General features: G+C 36.9%; 1 protein-coding gene across 5 annotated transcripts in view; it reads left to right on the forward strand.

The window, feature by feature from the left end:
* The window catches only part of dpp6a (dipeptidyl-peptidase 6a), a 393,063-nt gene that overhangs the window by 268,042 nt on the left and 111,651 nt on the right, over positions 1-13,370 (forward strand). For all 5 annotated transcript variants that reach the window (XM_051098107.1, XM_051098108.1, XM_051098109.1 and 2 more), the window contains one exon: positions 7,285-7,383. In XM_051098107.1, coding sequence (XP_050954064.1) covers positions 7,285-7,383 — 99 coding nt within the window. The remainder of the gene's footprint in view (positions 1-7,284; positions 7,384-13,370) is intronic.

The following is a 13,370-nucleotide window of genomic DNA, read 5'->3' on the forward strand; positions in this document are numbered from 1 at the left end:
ATTTCTTTTGTTGTCACTCTTTGAAATTCACTTGACTGAGCTCACTGGCAAGGATTATTTTATCTTGTTTGCTTAATAGCTGAATGTTTATATAATGTGTCGGTTTACCAGTTCTTTTTCTGCTCACGTTTAAATATTTCCTGGTATCAGCCTCGGGCGCCATTCCCACGGTCTGCTCATGGGCTGCCCGATGCATTTTGCACACAAAAACAGTGGCTGACATCACAAGCTCCTATCAGATTGCCTAAATTTTATGCAATGTCTAATGCAGTTTTTAGCAGCCCACCAGGAAACGTTTCTGCAAATTCTGCCAAAGTGAACACTTCTGAGATTTTTATTTATTTATTTTTGTACAGTCATGGCCATCAGAAAATGCAACACTTCTCTCAGAAGATTGTTCTAATTGCAAATGTTTTGGTATTGACGTGTATTGTTTTTGTTTTCACTGTAACAACACACACACAGAACTCAAAAATGGACTGGACAAAATTATTGGTGCCATGTCAAAATTGTAAGAAATGATTGCTTTTCAAGCATGTGATGCTCCTGTAATTTGTATTTAGACACACCTGTGGCAAGTCACAGGTGTGGGCAATATATTAATTGCACTTGAAACCAGTTAAAATGGAGAAAAGTTGACTCAGCCTTTGTGTTATGTGTGTCACACTGAGCATGGAGAAAAGAAAGAAGTGTAAGGAGTTGTCTGTGGATTCGAGAGAAAATATTGTGGAAAAGCATGGACAATCTCAAGGCTACAAGTCCATCTCCAGAGATCTTAATGTTCCTGTGTCCACTGTGCGCAGTAGCATCAAGAGGTTTACAGGCCATGGCACTGTAGCTAACCTCTCTGGACGTGGACGGAAGAGCAAAATTAATGAAAAATTACAACGAATGGTGGATAAAAAACTCTGAATAACTTCCAAACAAATTCAAGCTGATCTGCAGACACAGGGTACAACGGTGTCAGCTTGCACTGTCCGTCGCCATCTGAATAAAAAAGGACAATAGGAGACCCAGGAGGACACCACTGCTGAAACAAAGGCATAAAAAAGCAAGACTGGAGTTTGCCAAAACTTATGTGACAAAACCACAATCCTTCTGGGAGAACGTACTGTGGACAGATGAGACAAAAGTAGAGCTATTTGGTAAAGGGCATCATGGCACTGTTTACAGAAAAAGAAATGAGGCCTACAAAGAAAAGAACACAGTCCCTACAGTCAAACATAGTGGAGGTTCAAAAATGTTTTGGGGTTGCTTTGCTGCTTCTGGCACTGGATGCCTTGACTGTGTGAACGGTATCATGAAATCTGATGATTAAAAAAGATTTTTGGGGCACAATGTAGTGGCCAGTGTCAGAAAGCTACGTTTCCACCAGAGGTCATGAGTCTTCCAGCAGGACAGTGACCCAAAACACACTTCAAAAGCATTCAGAAATGGTTACAAACAAAGCGCTGGTGAGTTTTGAAATGGCCAGCAATGAGTCCAGATCTGAGAAGGTGTCCTTCAAATCTGAATGACCTGCAGCAGTTTGCAAAAGAAGAGTGGTCCAAAATGTCAGTAGAGAGGTGTAAGAAATTCATTCATGGTTACAGGAAGTGATTGAGTTCAGTTAGGGGGTGCTACCAAATATTAAGTTCAGGGTGCCAATAATTTTGTCCAGTGCATTTTTGGCTTCTGTGTGGAATTGTATCAGATTTGACTTTTCTTCTCTGTTTTTTTTTTTTTTTTTTTTGTGTGTGCGTGTTGTTCCAGTGCAAACAAATATAATAAACGTGAGTATCAAAACATTTGCAACAATTTTCTGAAAGAAGGGTTGCGCTTTCTGACAGAATTATAAGGGTGCCGATATTTTTGGCCATGACTGTATAAGACCAGGTAGAACCAATAGGAAATTGCAGGGAAAAAGAACTGGAGCAGGACATGACAAAGGCCAGACTCAAAAGGTTCGCACTCTTTAAGAGTCAGTGACAAAGAAGATTGAACAGAATAGAACACAGGAAAGAAAAAAAAATGTCATGAAAAGATCAAATTATCGGATATTTTAAAAGACTTAAACAGTTACGCAACCATGAGTAATGCAGGGGTCCTCACTTTGGTAGCATTTCACATATTAATGTTATGAATAAACTGACAATATTAATTAAGATAAAGAAAAACTAATACATTAATTTATTCAAATTCTCATATTATAGTCTTATAATGTTTTATGACAAATGACATATAAAGTTTTCAAGAATTTATTATTTTAATGGGGCTTGGGCTTTATTCTTCATTATGAGGTCAGTACAGTTGTACCACTCTGACATTTTGCCTGTATATTAAATAAAATAAAATGAAATAAAATAAAATAAAAATGTACATTTAAAATTAAAAAAAAAAAAAAAAAACATGCTTATCACAGAAGAGGTATATTCCATATTTTGTATATTTTAATGGATTTTTAATGGATTTTTAATAAAACTGGAATATCCAAAGTTTGCTAGGTTTATGGCTTCAAATCATGGTTCAGTCTAATAGGTTCCCATTGCCATGAAAAAAGGGAGTTTTTTTATTGTGATTTACTGACCTTTAAAAGCCATGTGAATTTCTAGTTACATTCAACCTTACAATAATTTAGAAATAGATGATCTACAAATTGCTTTTTTTAAATGCCATCTCTATGAAATAATCTTCAGATCCTTATCTAGTATTAATGAACAATTTTTTAAGAGATATTTTACTCATAAGAATTCCAAGGGGTGCCAATAATGGTGGCCAACATGCACTGGAGAAAAACATTTATTTCATAATGTGAGTTTCCCCCTACTTTCAATTGTTTTACTTCAATGAAAGTTTAGAATTTAGTGATTTTTTTTTTTTTTTTTAATGAAAATTCATATTTACCAAGGGTGCCAATATTTATGGGCGGCACTGTATATTCATATAGAAAAATATACTGCGGTTGGTTTGGCCATTTAACATCAGTCAGACCTGGTCAGAATAAGCTGCATAATGTACCAGACTATAGTCTACTATAGACAATGTAAGACTAAATACTTCTTAAATTTTCTCAAACAGTAAATTTCTAAGGGTTTCTGATGTTTGCTCTTCTGCACTCTTCACATTTAGGATGTACAAAACTGCTAATCCTGACAGCAAAGTGAAACAAATCAGATATTGCCTTTTCTGCACTTCCAATGCATATGAAATGAGTCATATGCTAGACGAAAGCACTCTGTGATCATATCTGATGGGCAGAATTATGACTAAATAAATCAGGTTAGTGCTGGCATCAGCTGTAAATGCACAAAGCCCATTTTAATAATGAAACATTCAATTGGTCTAAAGCAGAGCCTGGAGGAACAGCTGATTGTGTTTACTTCATGTCCTACCTTCTTTTTTTTTTTCTTTCCTCTGCGGCACTGGAGAATTGCACCCGGCCCACGCGTGAACCCGCACGCGTACACGAGTCAAAGTGACAGCGTAATATTAGTTGGAGCGAGATGAAGTGCACTGAGTGAGTTGATAGATTCTTCCCTGCTTTCTCTGTCAAACACACTGAATACATTCTGGTGTTCATTCGCACCTTATGGGGCTGTCATTTAATGCAAAGCTCTGCTGCCGTCGCATTCCTTCTCAATGCGTGCATTTAAAATGGCTTTCCACTACGCCGCCTGTTCAGTCTCTCTAGGTATTGATGTGGCGGTGAGTTGGTGCACTCGCACTACGTGCTGAACGAAAGAGTGGTAATGTCAAACAGAGGTGGCCTGATGGAGGCGATCTTTGGGCCCTGAGCGCAGCGGTACGGCTGAGATAATGAGCCCAGGCACTGCTGGAAGCTGGAACAGTCAGAACTTTCCAGCACAGCGTTAAGAGAGCACTGTGGTTTTCACATCAAGCCCAGGAGCTGCAGTTGCCATTACCGAGGAGACTATCGCTTCTTTTAGAGGAAAAATGACCAGGCTGCCCTCTAAGAAGGGCCTGTCAGCCAATTCAGCCCAATGCAGATACAGTTTGCCTCCCGTGAACCTGAAAAGCTGAGAGTTTTTGACATGCAATGAGGAGAGGATGGAGGCGTGAAGATTGTGAGTTGCACCAAATAAACATGGAGGTCTTGGCGCTAAATGTAGCAATGGGAGTTTTCGAACACTTCTTTGTGAAGTTTGAAAACCTTGGCAAGTCATTTATTCTGAATCAGTGATTCAGAGAACATATGAAGCCATGACAGTCACATCATTTCGGTAAATGAGGGTTTATAACATCATAGCTGTTTCAATTTTTTTTCTGATTTCAATGGTTTGCCTATAGGGGCATTGTCTGCGAACCCATAAACTAGTGTCTGTGGCTGCATACAAAATCGGATACTGTAAAGTAGGTACTACATCTGGTTTAAAACTGTTAAAGGGCACCTTATTATGCCCCTTTTTACAAAATGTAATATTAATCTTATGGCTCTCCTGAATGTGCCTGTGAAGTTTCAAATCCAAATACAATACAGATGTTTATTATAACGTGTTAAAAAGTGTCATTTTTGGGGTGGCTATAAAAAGTGCTGTTTAAAGGGTGTGTTCCCTTAGATGAAAATGAGCTGCAACTTCACGCACAACTCCAGAAGGGGGCAGAGCCTAGACGTCTCTGTTTTGCATATGGCAATAAACAGTGAGGAGAAGTAACATGGCTGGTATTTTTACTGTACTTAAATGGAACAAATACACAATTTCTTACTAAGAGTTGCTGAACAATGAATCAAAGCGTGCAATCTGGGATCGTATGCAGTTCCTGACGATCGCGAAACCGTGCAGTCGTTTTCTTATGCGTGCTGTTTTACTGGTTTCACTTTCGCTTTTGAAATCTATTTAGTTTAGCAAGGAGGGGAGAGGATGGACAGGGGGCACGGCCCGCGAATGCGCCCTGCTTTGGCACAACACCTGTTCTGCTTGACGTATACGCAAAGTAATCTGAATTTTAATTTTGTTTGGTTTATAGAAAGGTTTATCCCACCCCTCTTTTTTAGTCCGAGTGAGGTGTTCATATGAAGCATTTTCATTCGGATTAGCCTTTTAAACCAATTAGCCTATTTACAATGCTCCATGTAAACGCACCTAGTGAGTGCCAATGAATAGAATATAACTGCAGTGCTTAGATGTTAGATGATCTTACAAAACTTTTAGCTTCACATTTTCCTAGTTAAATTCAGTAAATCTATAAATAGTCAATGAACAAGATAAACTTTGTACCTTACTGTTTTTGTTATATTCGTCAAGTAATTCATAAAAACTTGCATAATGTAATTACTTTCCTTTATTTACAGGTATAGAAAAATATCAATGAACTTTACAAAAAGATATATAAATAAACTCTTACAAACATATTCGTAGTTGTGCATAGACTTATAGGAAATTTAGTAAAACTACTAAAAAGCCTCAGTAGACATTTACAGCAGAAACACTAACATCCTTGAATATTTTACGATCATGAAACAGAGCAAGGGTGTTCCTGACAGGACACTGCTTTCGACACAGCCGATCACACGCAGACAAAATAGCTGTCAGTCAATAGCGGTGGGCAGGGCTACCGAAATATGACGTCATTTTGCGGACAGGCTCCAAAGTGGTTGTTTTTTGAGCCTGGTTGATTTTATGAAAATTATGCATAATAGGTGCCCTTTAAAGTATGTATACACTGTAAAAAAAAACAACTTGTTGAGTCAACTTAAAGGGGTGCTATTATGCTTTTTCACTTTTTGAATTTTAGTCAGTGTGTGATGTGTATCTTTGGGCATAAAAAAGATCTACAAAGTTACAAATCTCAAAGTCCACTCCAAAGGGAGATATTTCGTTTTTAAAAAATCTCTTTTCAAGATTTGCAACGAACAGCTCCTTTGGACTACAGCATTTGTTTTCCGCATGCAATGATGTCACAGCGCTGTCCAGTAGAATATCATTAAATCCTGCCTATGGAAATTCTAATTGTTGGGGGGTGGGTAGACCAAGGTGGGGGATTAGCCTAACTTTAGAGATGCAGCACGGAGAGATGCTTCAACGAGCTGCAGCGCGGCAGGTATAAACTCAAGCATTGACTAGAGTGGCCACTGCAGACATGTGCAGTACACGGGGTCGAAACACATGCCGAAGCCGCGATCTACTCTGGTTGCCATGTTGGAGCATGCCACAGATGTGTGCAGTGTGTGGTAATAACGCAAGTGTTTTTTAAAATGCATAAACCTGCACTAGAATAGGCTAGGCTAATCAGTGATAATGTTCTTTGATAATGTTAGGCTGCTTTTAGCCTTATGCTGGAGCTGGTTTCGGGCAATGAAACTCAGTATGTAAATAATTAAATAAATTAGCACGATAATATCACGTATTGGCGATCTCGCAGGCTGACGATAGGACCCAACACTACTGTAGCGTATTATTTACTCATCCTCCATGCATCCTAGGTGTATATGACTTCCTTCTTTCAGACGAATGCAGTCAGAGTTATATTAAAATTTATCCTGGCACTCCCAAGCTTTAGAATTACATAGACAAGTGTTTCTCTTCACCAGTCCAAAAAAAGTCCAATAATGTGCATCCATACTTAATAAAAAGTGCCTCACATGGCTCATCATTGTTATGATGCAAATTATGTTAAAAATAATATTTTAACCACCAAGCATATTCTATTACACCCCCAAACAAAATCAAGACTTTGTAAAAGAGCATAATGGGACCCCTTTAAAATAATGTGTTACCTGGCTGCCTTTAAAATTTTAAGTTCAGTCAACTCAAAAAAGTTTAGTCAACTTGAAATGCTAAGTTGTACTAAGTGATTCAATTTAAGATTTTAAGGCAGCTGGGTAACAAGCCCAGCTTTTAAGTTTAACAAACCAAATTTTTGGTTTAGTCAACTCAAATATCTAAGTTGTGACTTAGTACAACTTAACATTTCAAGTTGACTAAACTTATTTGATTTGACGGAACTTAAAATTTTAAGGCAATAGGGTAACAATTTTAAGTTGACTCAACAAATTGTGTTTATTTTTGTTTTTTACAGTGTAGTATGCACATTGCCTTAGAACATTTGCCATGTTGTCCTTGTAATGTGTCAGTCATGGTGCTTTATTGACATTCACAAATCTGTGGCCTCATAGGAGAGTAAAGTGTCTTTTGAATGCACACTTGATAACCTTACTGGAAGGTCATCTGGGCACTTTTTGTCTGCTTTTTTTATGAATATTATGCATTTGGACATACTAATATTACAGTACATAGTATGGAAGCAGGCATATATATGAACGCACTGTTCTTTTTCTCCGTATAGGTGAGGACGATAGCCTGGCCTTTAAAGGGAAAGTGACAGTGGAAGAAATCTTCAAGAAAGACTTCAAAGTTCATGACCCGAACGCTAAGTGGATCAGCAGTAAGTGCTCTCATCAGCAGACATTTGATTTCCTCTAGTGCAGTTCTTCCATTATCTGCCCAGTATCTGATACGATTTCAGAGATTATCTCAGCATTGAGTCACAAATGTACTATAATTCTCATTGTGCACATAATCAATTCAGAGAGGCAGTGAAATACAGGGTTGTGCATTGCTAATTTCCTCTTCAAGCTAAAACGAAAGTATTGATTCCATTTTTTTTTCAAAGTCATGAATTTCAAACATTTGAGAAACAAGATCTTACTGAAACTCAGATGAAATACCAACAACCATATAAAGAGGTTTAGAGGTTAACCCTTTTAACCCTTAATAGAAATACTGCAAAATGGAATTTATTTTGAGGAAAGCGTAAGCACACTTTTCAAACAAAATTATAGATATAGTGTTGAAAATAAAGACAAAAAGTATTGTGACATATAGTGGTAGTGAAATATGTGGTCTGTTCATCTGCAAGGACACCTGTGTGAACTTGAGAAATTATACCACACATTCCCTTAACCCTTGTGAAAAGAAGTACACTTTTAAAAAATGTGTACATATTACCAAAAAAAAAAAAAAAAAAACATTTTAAAGAATATATGCATATATAATATAACTTAGACACTTAATTGCATGTTAAATGCAACTTAATGAAATTAAATGTATTATATTTTACATTTATATGAAATGCAATTTGCTGACCTTGTGCTGATTTCTGACCCTTTTAAGTAGGACTTAAGTACATCTTTTTATGTCATTTCATAATTATTATCTTTAAATAATTATTTTCTTTGTGCTTTGTCTTATGTTTAAAGTGTACTGCCAATTACTGACAAGCATTTATAATAAACTAATATATAATTAAATGTCATTCTACTATAAATTATATGTACTATCTTTAAATGTATTTGTAATGACACAGTTGTAATAATGTTGCAATTTTGTTCATTTATCAAATACTAGACTACAGTTAAATTTATAATCAAGTACTTCACATGTGCTCTAATATATTAGTCAACACATCAAATAAAGTATATGTCTTTTAAAGCATGGCAAAGACTATGAAATAACTAATGAATAACCATTCAAACTTGTTTAAGTGGGCCTGAAGTTCCCCAAATTGTTTTTGCAATACTGAATTAAGTCAGGTTTAGAGTGATTAAATCTTTGTGGACACGCGTCTAGATTGTGATGTCTTTTCCTCATGCAGACGGATGACTTAATGCGAACGGAGGGAGGCGTTTATCAGCGGGTAGATTAATCAAGCAGTCTGATTTGGTTTGAGCTTCATTGAGCTGTCTCCTCTAATCAGCTGCTTTGGGCTGTGCAGATATGGAAGCTCTCTTCATGCTCTAGTCTCAGCCGCAAACGCTTCAGAGACAATCAAATGCGTATTGTGCACAAAAAATGGCCAAATGCTTACTGAAGTTGTTTATTTATTTATTTTAATTCATTCTTATTGCAGTATTATCAGTTTCAAATTTACTTACCCTTAAAGCCGGCATGAAATTAAAATTTACGTTCAGCCCAAACAGACACAAATCTACCTTGTCACTCGTTCAGTATCTTGACATGGGGGTTAATGATGATACAGTCATCTTCAAGCATAACATTCGCTGCAGCATGATCATGCTATGCAAGACAACCAAAACAGCAGTTATAGCTGACCTGCTAAGTCAGCTAAAGCTATGTCGCTCAGTTCTGTAAATGTCGTGACGCATTTAAACCACAGTGATGATCATTTCGTTCATTACAATTTTGTTCATGTTCCTGCTTTGCAGCTATATGGAGGCATCAGCAGACCCTCATCACTCTCACACAGGAACATTAACTCAGCGCTCACAGTCATTCATCTCATCTGGCTTTGATTCATAACATAACAAAGCGCAGTTCACCGCCTAGCAAGCGGGTGGAGTAATTTAGCTGGAAATTATGGCACAATGTCTCTGCTCTTGTATTGATTGATGCTGTGCCCATTTTTCACACCATCATTTTAGCTCGTTATCGTTCACGTCAGTACAGCAAAGGTAAACAGATCTGTCGGAAAGTAATGAACTGAAAGGTGATGAGAAACCTCTGGCTCTCTGCTTCAACAATGAGTTTTACAATTTAAAATAACGTTCTTTCTTATTTTCTTGTTTGCTTTTTTGTATTAAATATTGCATTGTTTTTAGAATCACTGTGGGTAATGTGGTACTTTTTGAGATTACGCCCTTATATTTCAGTTATTTTTTTACTTGTTTTTATTTAACTGCTATAAAAAACTGTTTCCCCACAGTATAAAAAACAGTATATGAACAACAGATTGTTTGATATGTACTGAGTATGTATGTGTTTTTATTCTAAATCACATCAGCGTCCATATATGGATGTAGGATGTACTGTAGGCTGTCAAACATACACAACTGTTAACCAATCATACCAGTGTGCGTTTACTTTTGAGTCTACAGTCCGCCACGCCTATTCAAACAAAGTGTTCAGCTGAGAGGGGTCAAAACACGATAGAAAATAGCCTATTACTCTATGTTTTTTTTAAGTAAAAATCTTGATAACATTATAAGTGGACCTCAGAGAACAGTACAAAATAATAAAAAAGGCAGTTCATGACCCCTTTAAAGAAACCTAATATAAAGTAGGCCCACAAATACAATTGAACACCTCTGCCTTGCTCATGACATAGTCATGTAGACAGTGTGTAGAAGCAATGGAGTGAAAAAAAAAAAAAAAAAACTATAAAAACTATAGTCTTCCTATTAATAAACAAAGCTGTTCATGCTGCAAACAGTGTGACATCTACACAGGGGTTTAGTCATCGAAAGCAAACTGTGTCGAGAGGACAAACACTTCAAATACCACTTCAAATTCAAAAAACACCTGCGGCACCATTCTAGAAGAGGAGGAGACTCAGCCAACTAAAAAAAAAACTCCATACACAACAATGGCAAAGCAGGTTTTTAACATCTTTTATTACAGTTTATTACAAATAAAAAACTTAAATGATTCCATTGCATAAGTTGAAATTTAGCTCAGAAGAATTCATATTGCTTGTAGATATTACTACACTTCGACTGAAGTTAACTTGTGCCAAATTCAATTGAATGGGTATGATTTGAAAATGCACACACATCTTAATAAAAGGTCTAACAGGTTTTGCATATCAGAGCAAAAACCAAGCCCTGATGTCAAGAAAAACAAAAACAACCTGCCTGTAGAGTTCAGAAACAGGCTTGCATCAAGGCACAGATCTGGGAAACGGTTTAGAAAAAAAAATCTGCTGCATTGAAGGTTCACAGAAGCATGGAAGATGCTTGGAACAACTGGAACTCTTCCTAGAGCTGGCCTCCTGACCAAACTAAGCAATTGATGGAGAAGGGCTTTGGTGACCAAGAATCTGATGGTCCCACTAGTTGAGCTCCATGATTATACGTGGAGATAGGAGAAACATACAGAAGGACAAACATCACTACAACACTCCACCAATCTGGGCTTAATCCTCTCCTCAGTGAAGACACATGAAAACCCACTTGGAATTTGCAACAAAGCACCTAAAGGGTGTTGTGAGAAACATCCAATCTGATACAGCTTGAGAGGTGAAGAGGTGAGGAGAAGAATGGCAGATAAATGTCAACTGCTGATGTGCAAAGCTTGTCACATCATACCCAAAAAGACTGTAAAGGTGCTTCAGCTAAGTACTGAGTTGAGGGTATGAATACTTATGCAATGTACTTCTTTCTTTCTTATTTTTTTTTTTTTTTTAGTAAATTCAGAAACTTGTCATTTGTCATTATGGCGTATGGAGTGTAGATTGATACGAGGTAAAAAGTAGTGATCGACCGATATCGATTTTTTTTTTTATAACCGATACCGATATCGATTATTTGCATGTTTATGTGCCGATAACCGATATGCAGAACCGATATTTATTTACTGTTATAAAGTAAATAAATGACTGAGTGAAGTAAGTCCATACTTCGCTTCACTTTTAAGGAGGATTTGTCCTCCTTAATCTTCATATTACAACAATAAAAACTTTTTATTTAATTATTTATTTTTTATTTATAAAATACATTAGCTGCAACACTAAGCAAAACAAATGTAGAATCTCTAATGTTTTCAAATAGAGAAAATAAAGGAAAGGAGTCATATCAACTTCGTTTTAAACTGCAGTTTTAGTAGGTCATTCATGGCTGTATTATTTAATTGAGGCAAAGTTAAGTCTTTATTGGGACAGGAATTGACAGATTATTTTAGCCAACTCCGACTTCACAAGACTAATGATGAGCATATAGACAACACAGAGAGAATTAAATTCAGCGCTTTCATTTCCAACATGTGCTCATTCATGGCTGTATATTATTTAATAAAGACAAATTTACGCGTTTATTAGGATGGATTATCATACGCGACTGTGAGTTTGTATATTTCTTAGATCCAAACTGCATAAACTAGCTACATATCAGGCATTTATGTAACACATCTAATATCTGCATTAATGGCAGGTTGTTAAATAAAGTTTACTAATTACAGCTAAGCAAGTGCTTTACCTATGCATGCCGTTGTTGTTGTCTCGTCTCCCCTCAGATGTGCTGAAATGGTGATCCTGCCGGTAATTCTCTAAACACGCACAAGATGGCCGCGTTTATCTGTGAATCCGATATTACAAAACCGATAACCGATTATGGTAAAATGCTTAAATATCAGTAAATCGATATATGGGTCGATCTAACATTTAACATAAGGCAGCAATATAAAACGTGAAAATGTATACTTTTGAAAGGCACTGTGTCACGTAACGTGTGAGGAAGGGGCGAACAAAGACGAAGGTCAAAGATAAAAGTCTTTATTATAATCCACAGGTAATTCCAAAACAGGTAAATCCAAAGCAGGAGGGTTAAAAACGCACATTCACATTGACGAGACCAGAAAACAAAGACTAAACTGAAACCAACTTATAAAGACAGGTGATTACAATGAATTTAATTAAGACACAGGTGATACAAGGTTAACCAATAAAGATATATTACGAGGGCAGGAACAGGAAGACCATATATGGGCACAAGAGGGAAAAACCAATACAACGAGTTCAGGGGTGTGACACACTGTATATACAGGTGCATCTCGATAAATTAGAATGTTGTAGAAAAGTTAATTTATTTCAGTAATTTAACTCAAATTGTGAAACTCATGTATTAAATAAATTCAGTGCACATCGACTGAAGTAGTTTAAGTATTTGGTTGTTTTAATTGTGATTATTTTGGCTCACATTTAACAAAAACCCACCAATTCACTATCTCAACAAATTAGAATATGGTGACATGCCAATCAGCTGATCAACTCAAAACACCTGCATAGGTTTCCTGGGCCTTCAAAATGGTCTCTCAGTTTGGTTCACTAGGTTACACAATCATGGGGAAGACTGTTGGTCTGACAGTTGTCCAGAAGACAATCATTGACACCCTTCACAGACATTCATTTTCAAAGAAGCTGGCTATTCACAGAGTGCTGTATCCAAGCATGTTAACATAAAGTTGAGTGTAAGGAAAAAGTGTGGAAGAAAAAGATTGCCTTGAGAGACTTGTCAAGCAAAATCAATTCAAGAATTTGGGTGAACTTCACAAGGAATGGACTGAGGCTGGGGTCAAGGCATCAAGAGTCACCACCCACAGACGTGTCAAGGAATTTGACTACAGTTGTTGTATGTTATAGAGGCTACTTACCTGGGCTAAGGAGAAGAAGAAATGGACTGTTGCCCAGTGGTCCAAAGTCCTCTTTTCAGATGAGAGCAAGTTTTGTATTTCATTTGGAAACCAAGGTCCTGGAAGAAGGGTGGAGAAGCTCATAGCCCATGTTGCTTGAAGTGCAGTGTTAAGTTTCCACAGTATGTGATGATTTGGGGTGCAATGTCATCTGCTGGTGTTGTTTTTTTGAAAATCAAAGTCACTGCACCCGTTTACCAAAAAATTTTAGAGCACTTCATGCTTCCTTCT

This window comes from Labeo rohita, chromosome 24, assembly GCF_022985175.1.
Source record: "Labeo rohita strain BAU-BD-2019 chromosome 24, IGBB_LRoh.1.0, whole genome shotgun sequence".
Classification (NCBI taxonomy): domain Eukaryota; kingdom Metazoa; phylum Chordata; class Actinopteri; order Cypriniformes; family Cyprinidae; genus Labeo; species Labeo rohita.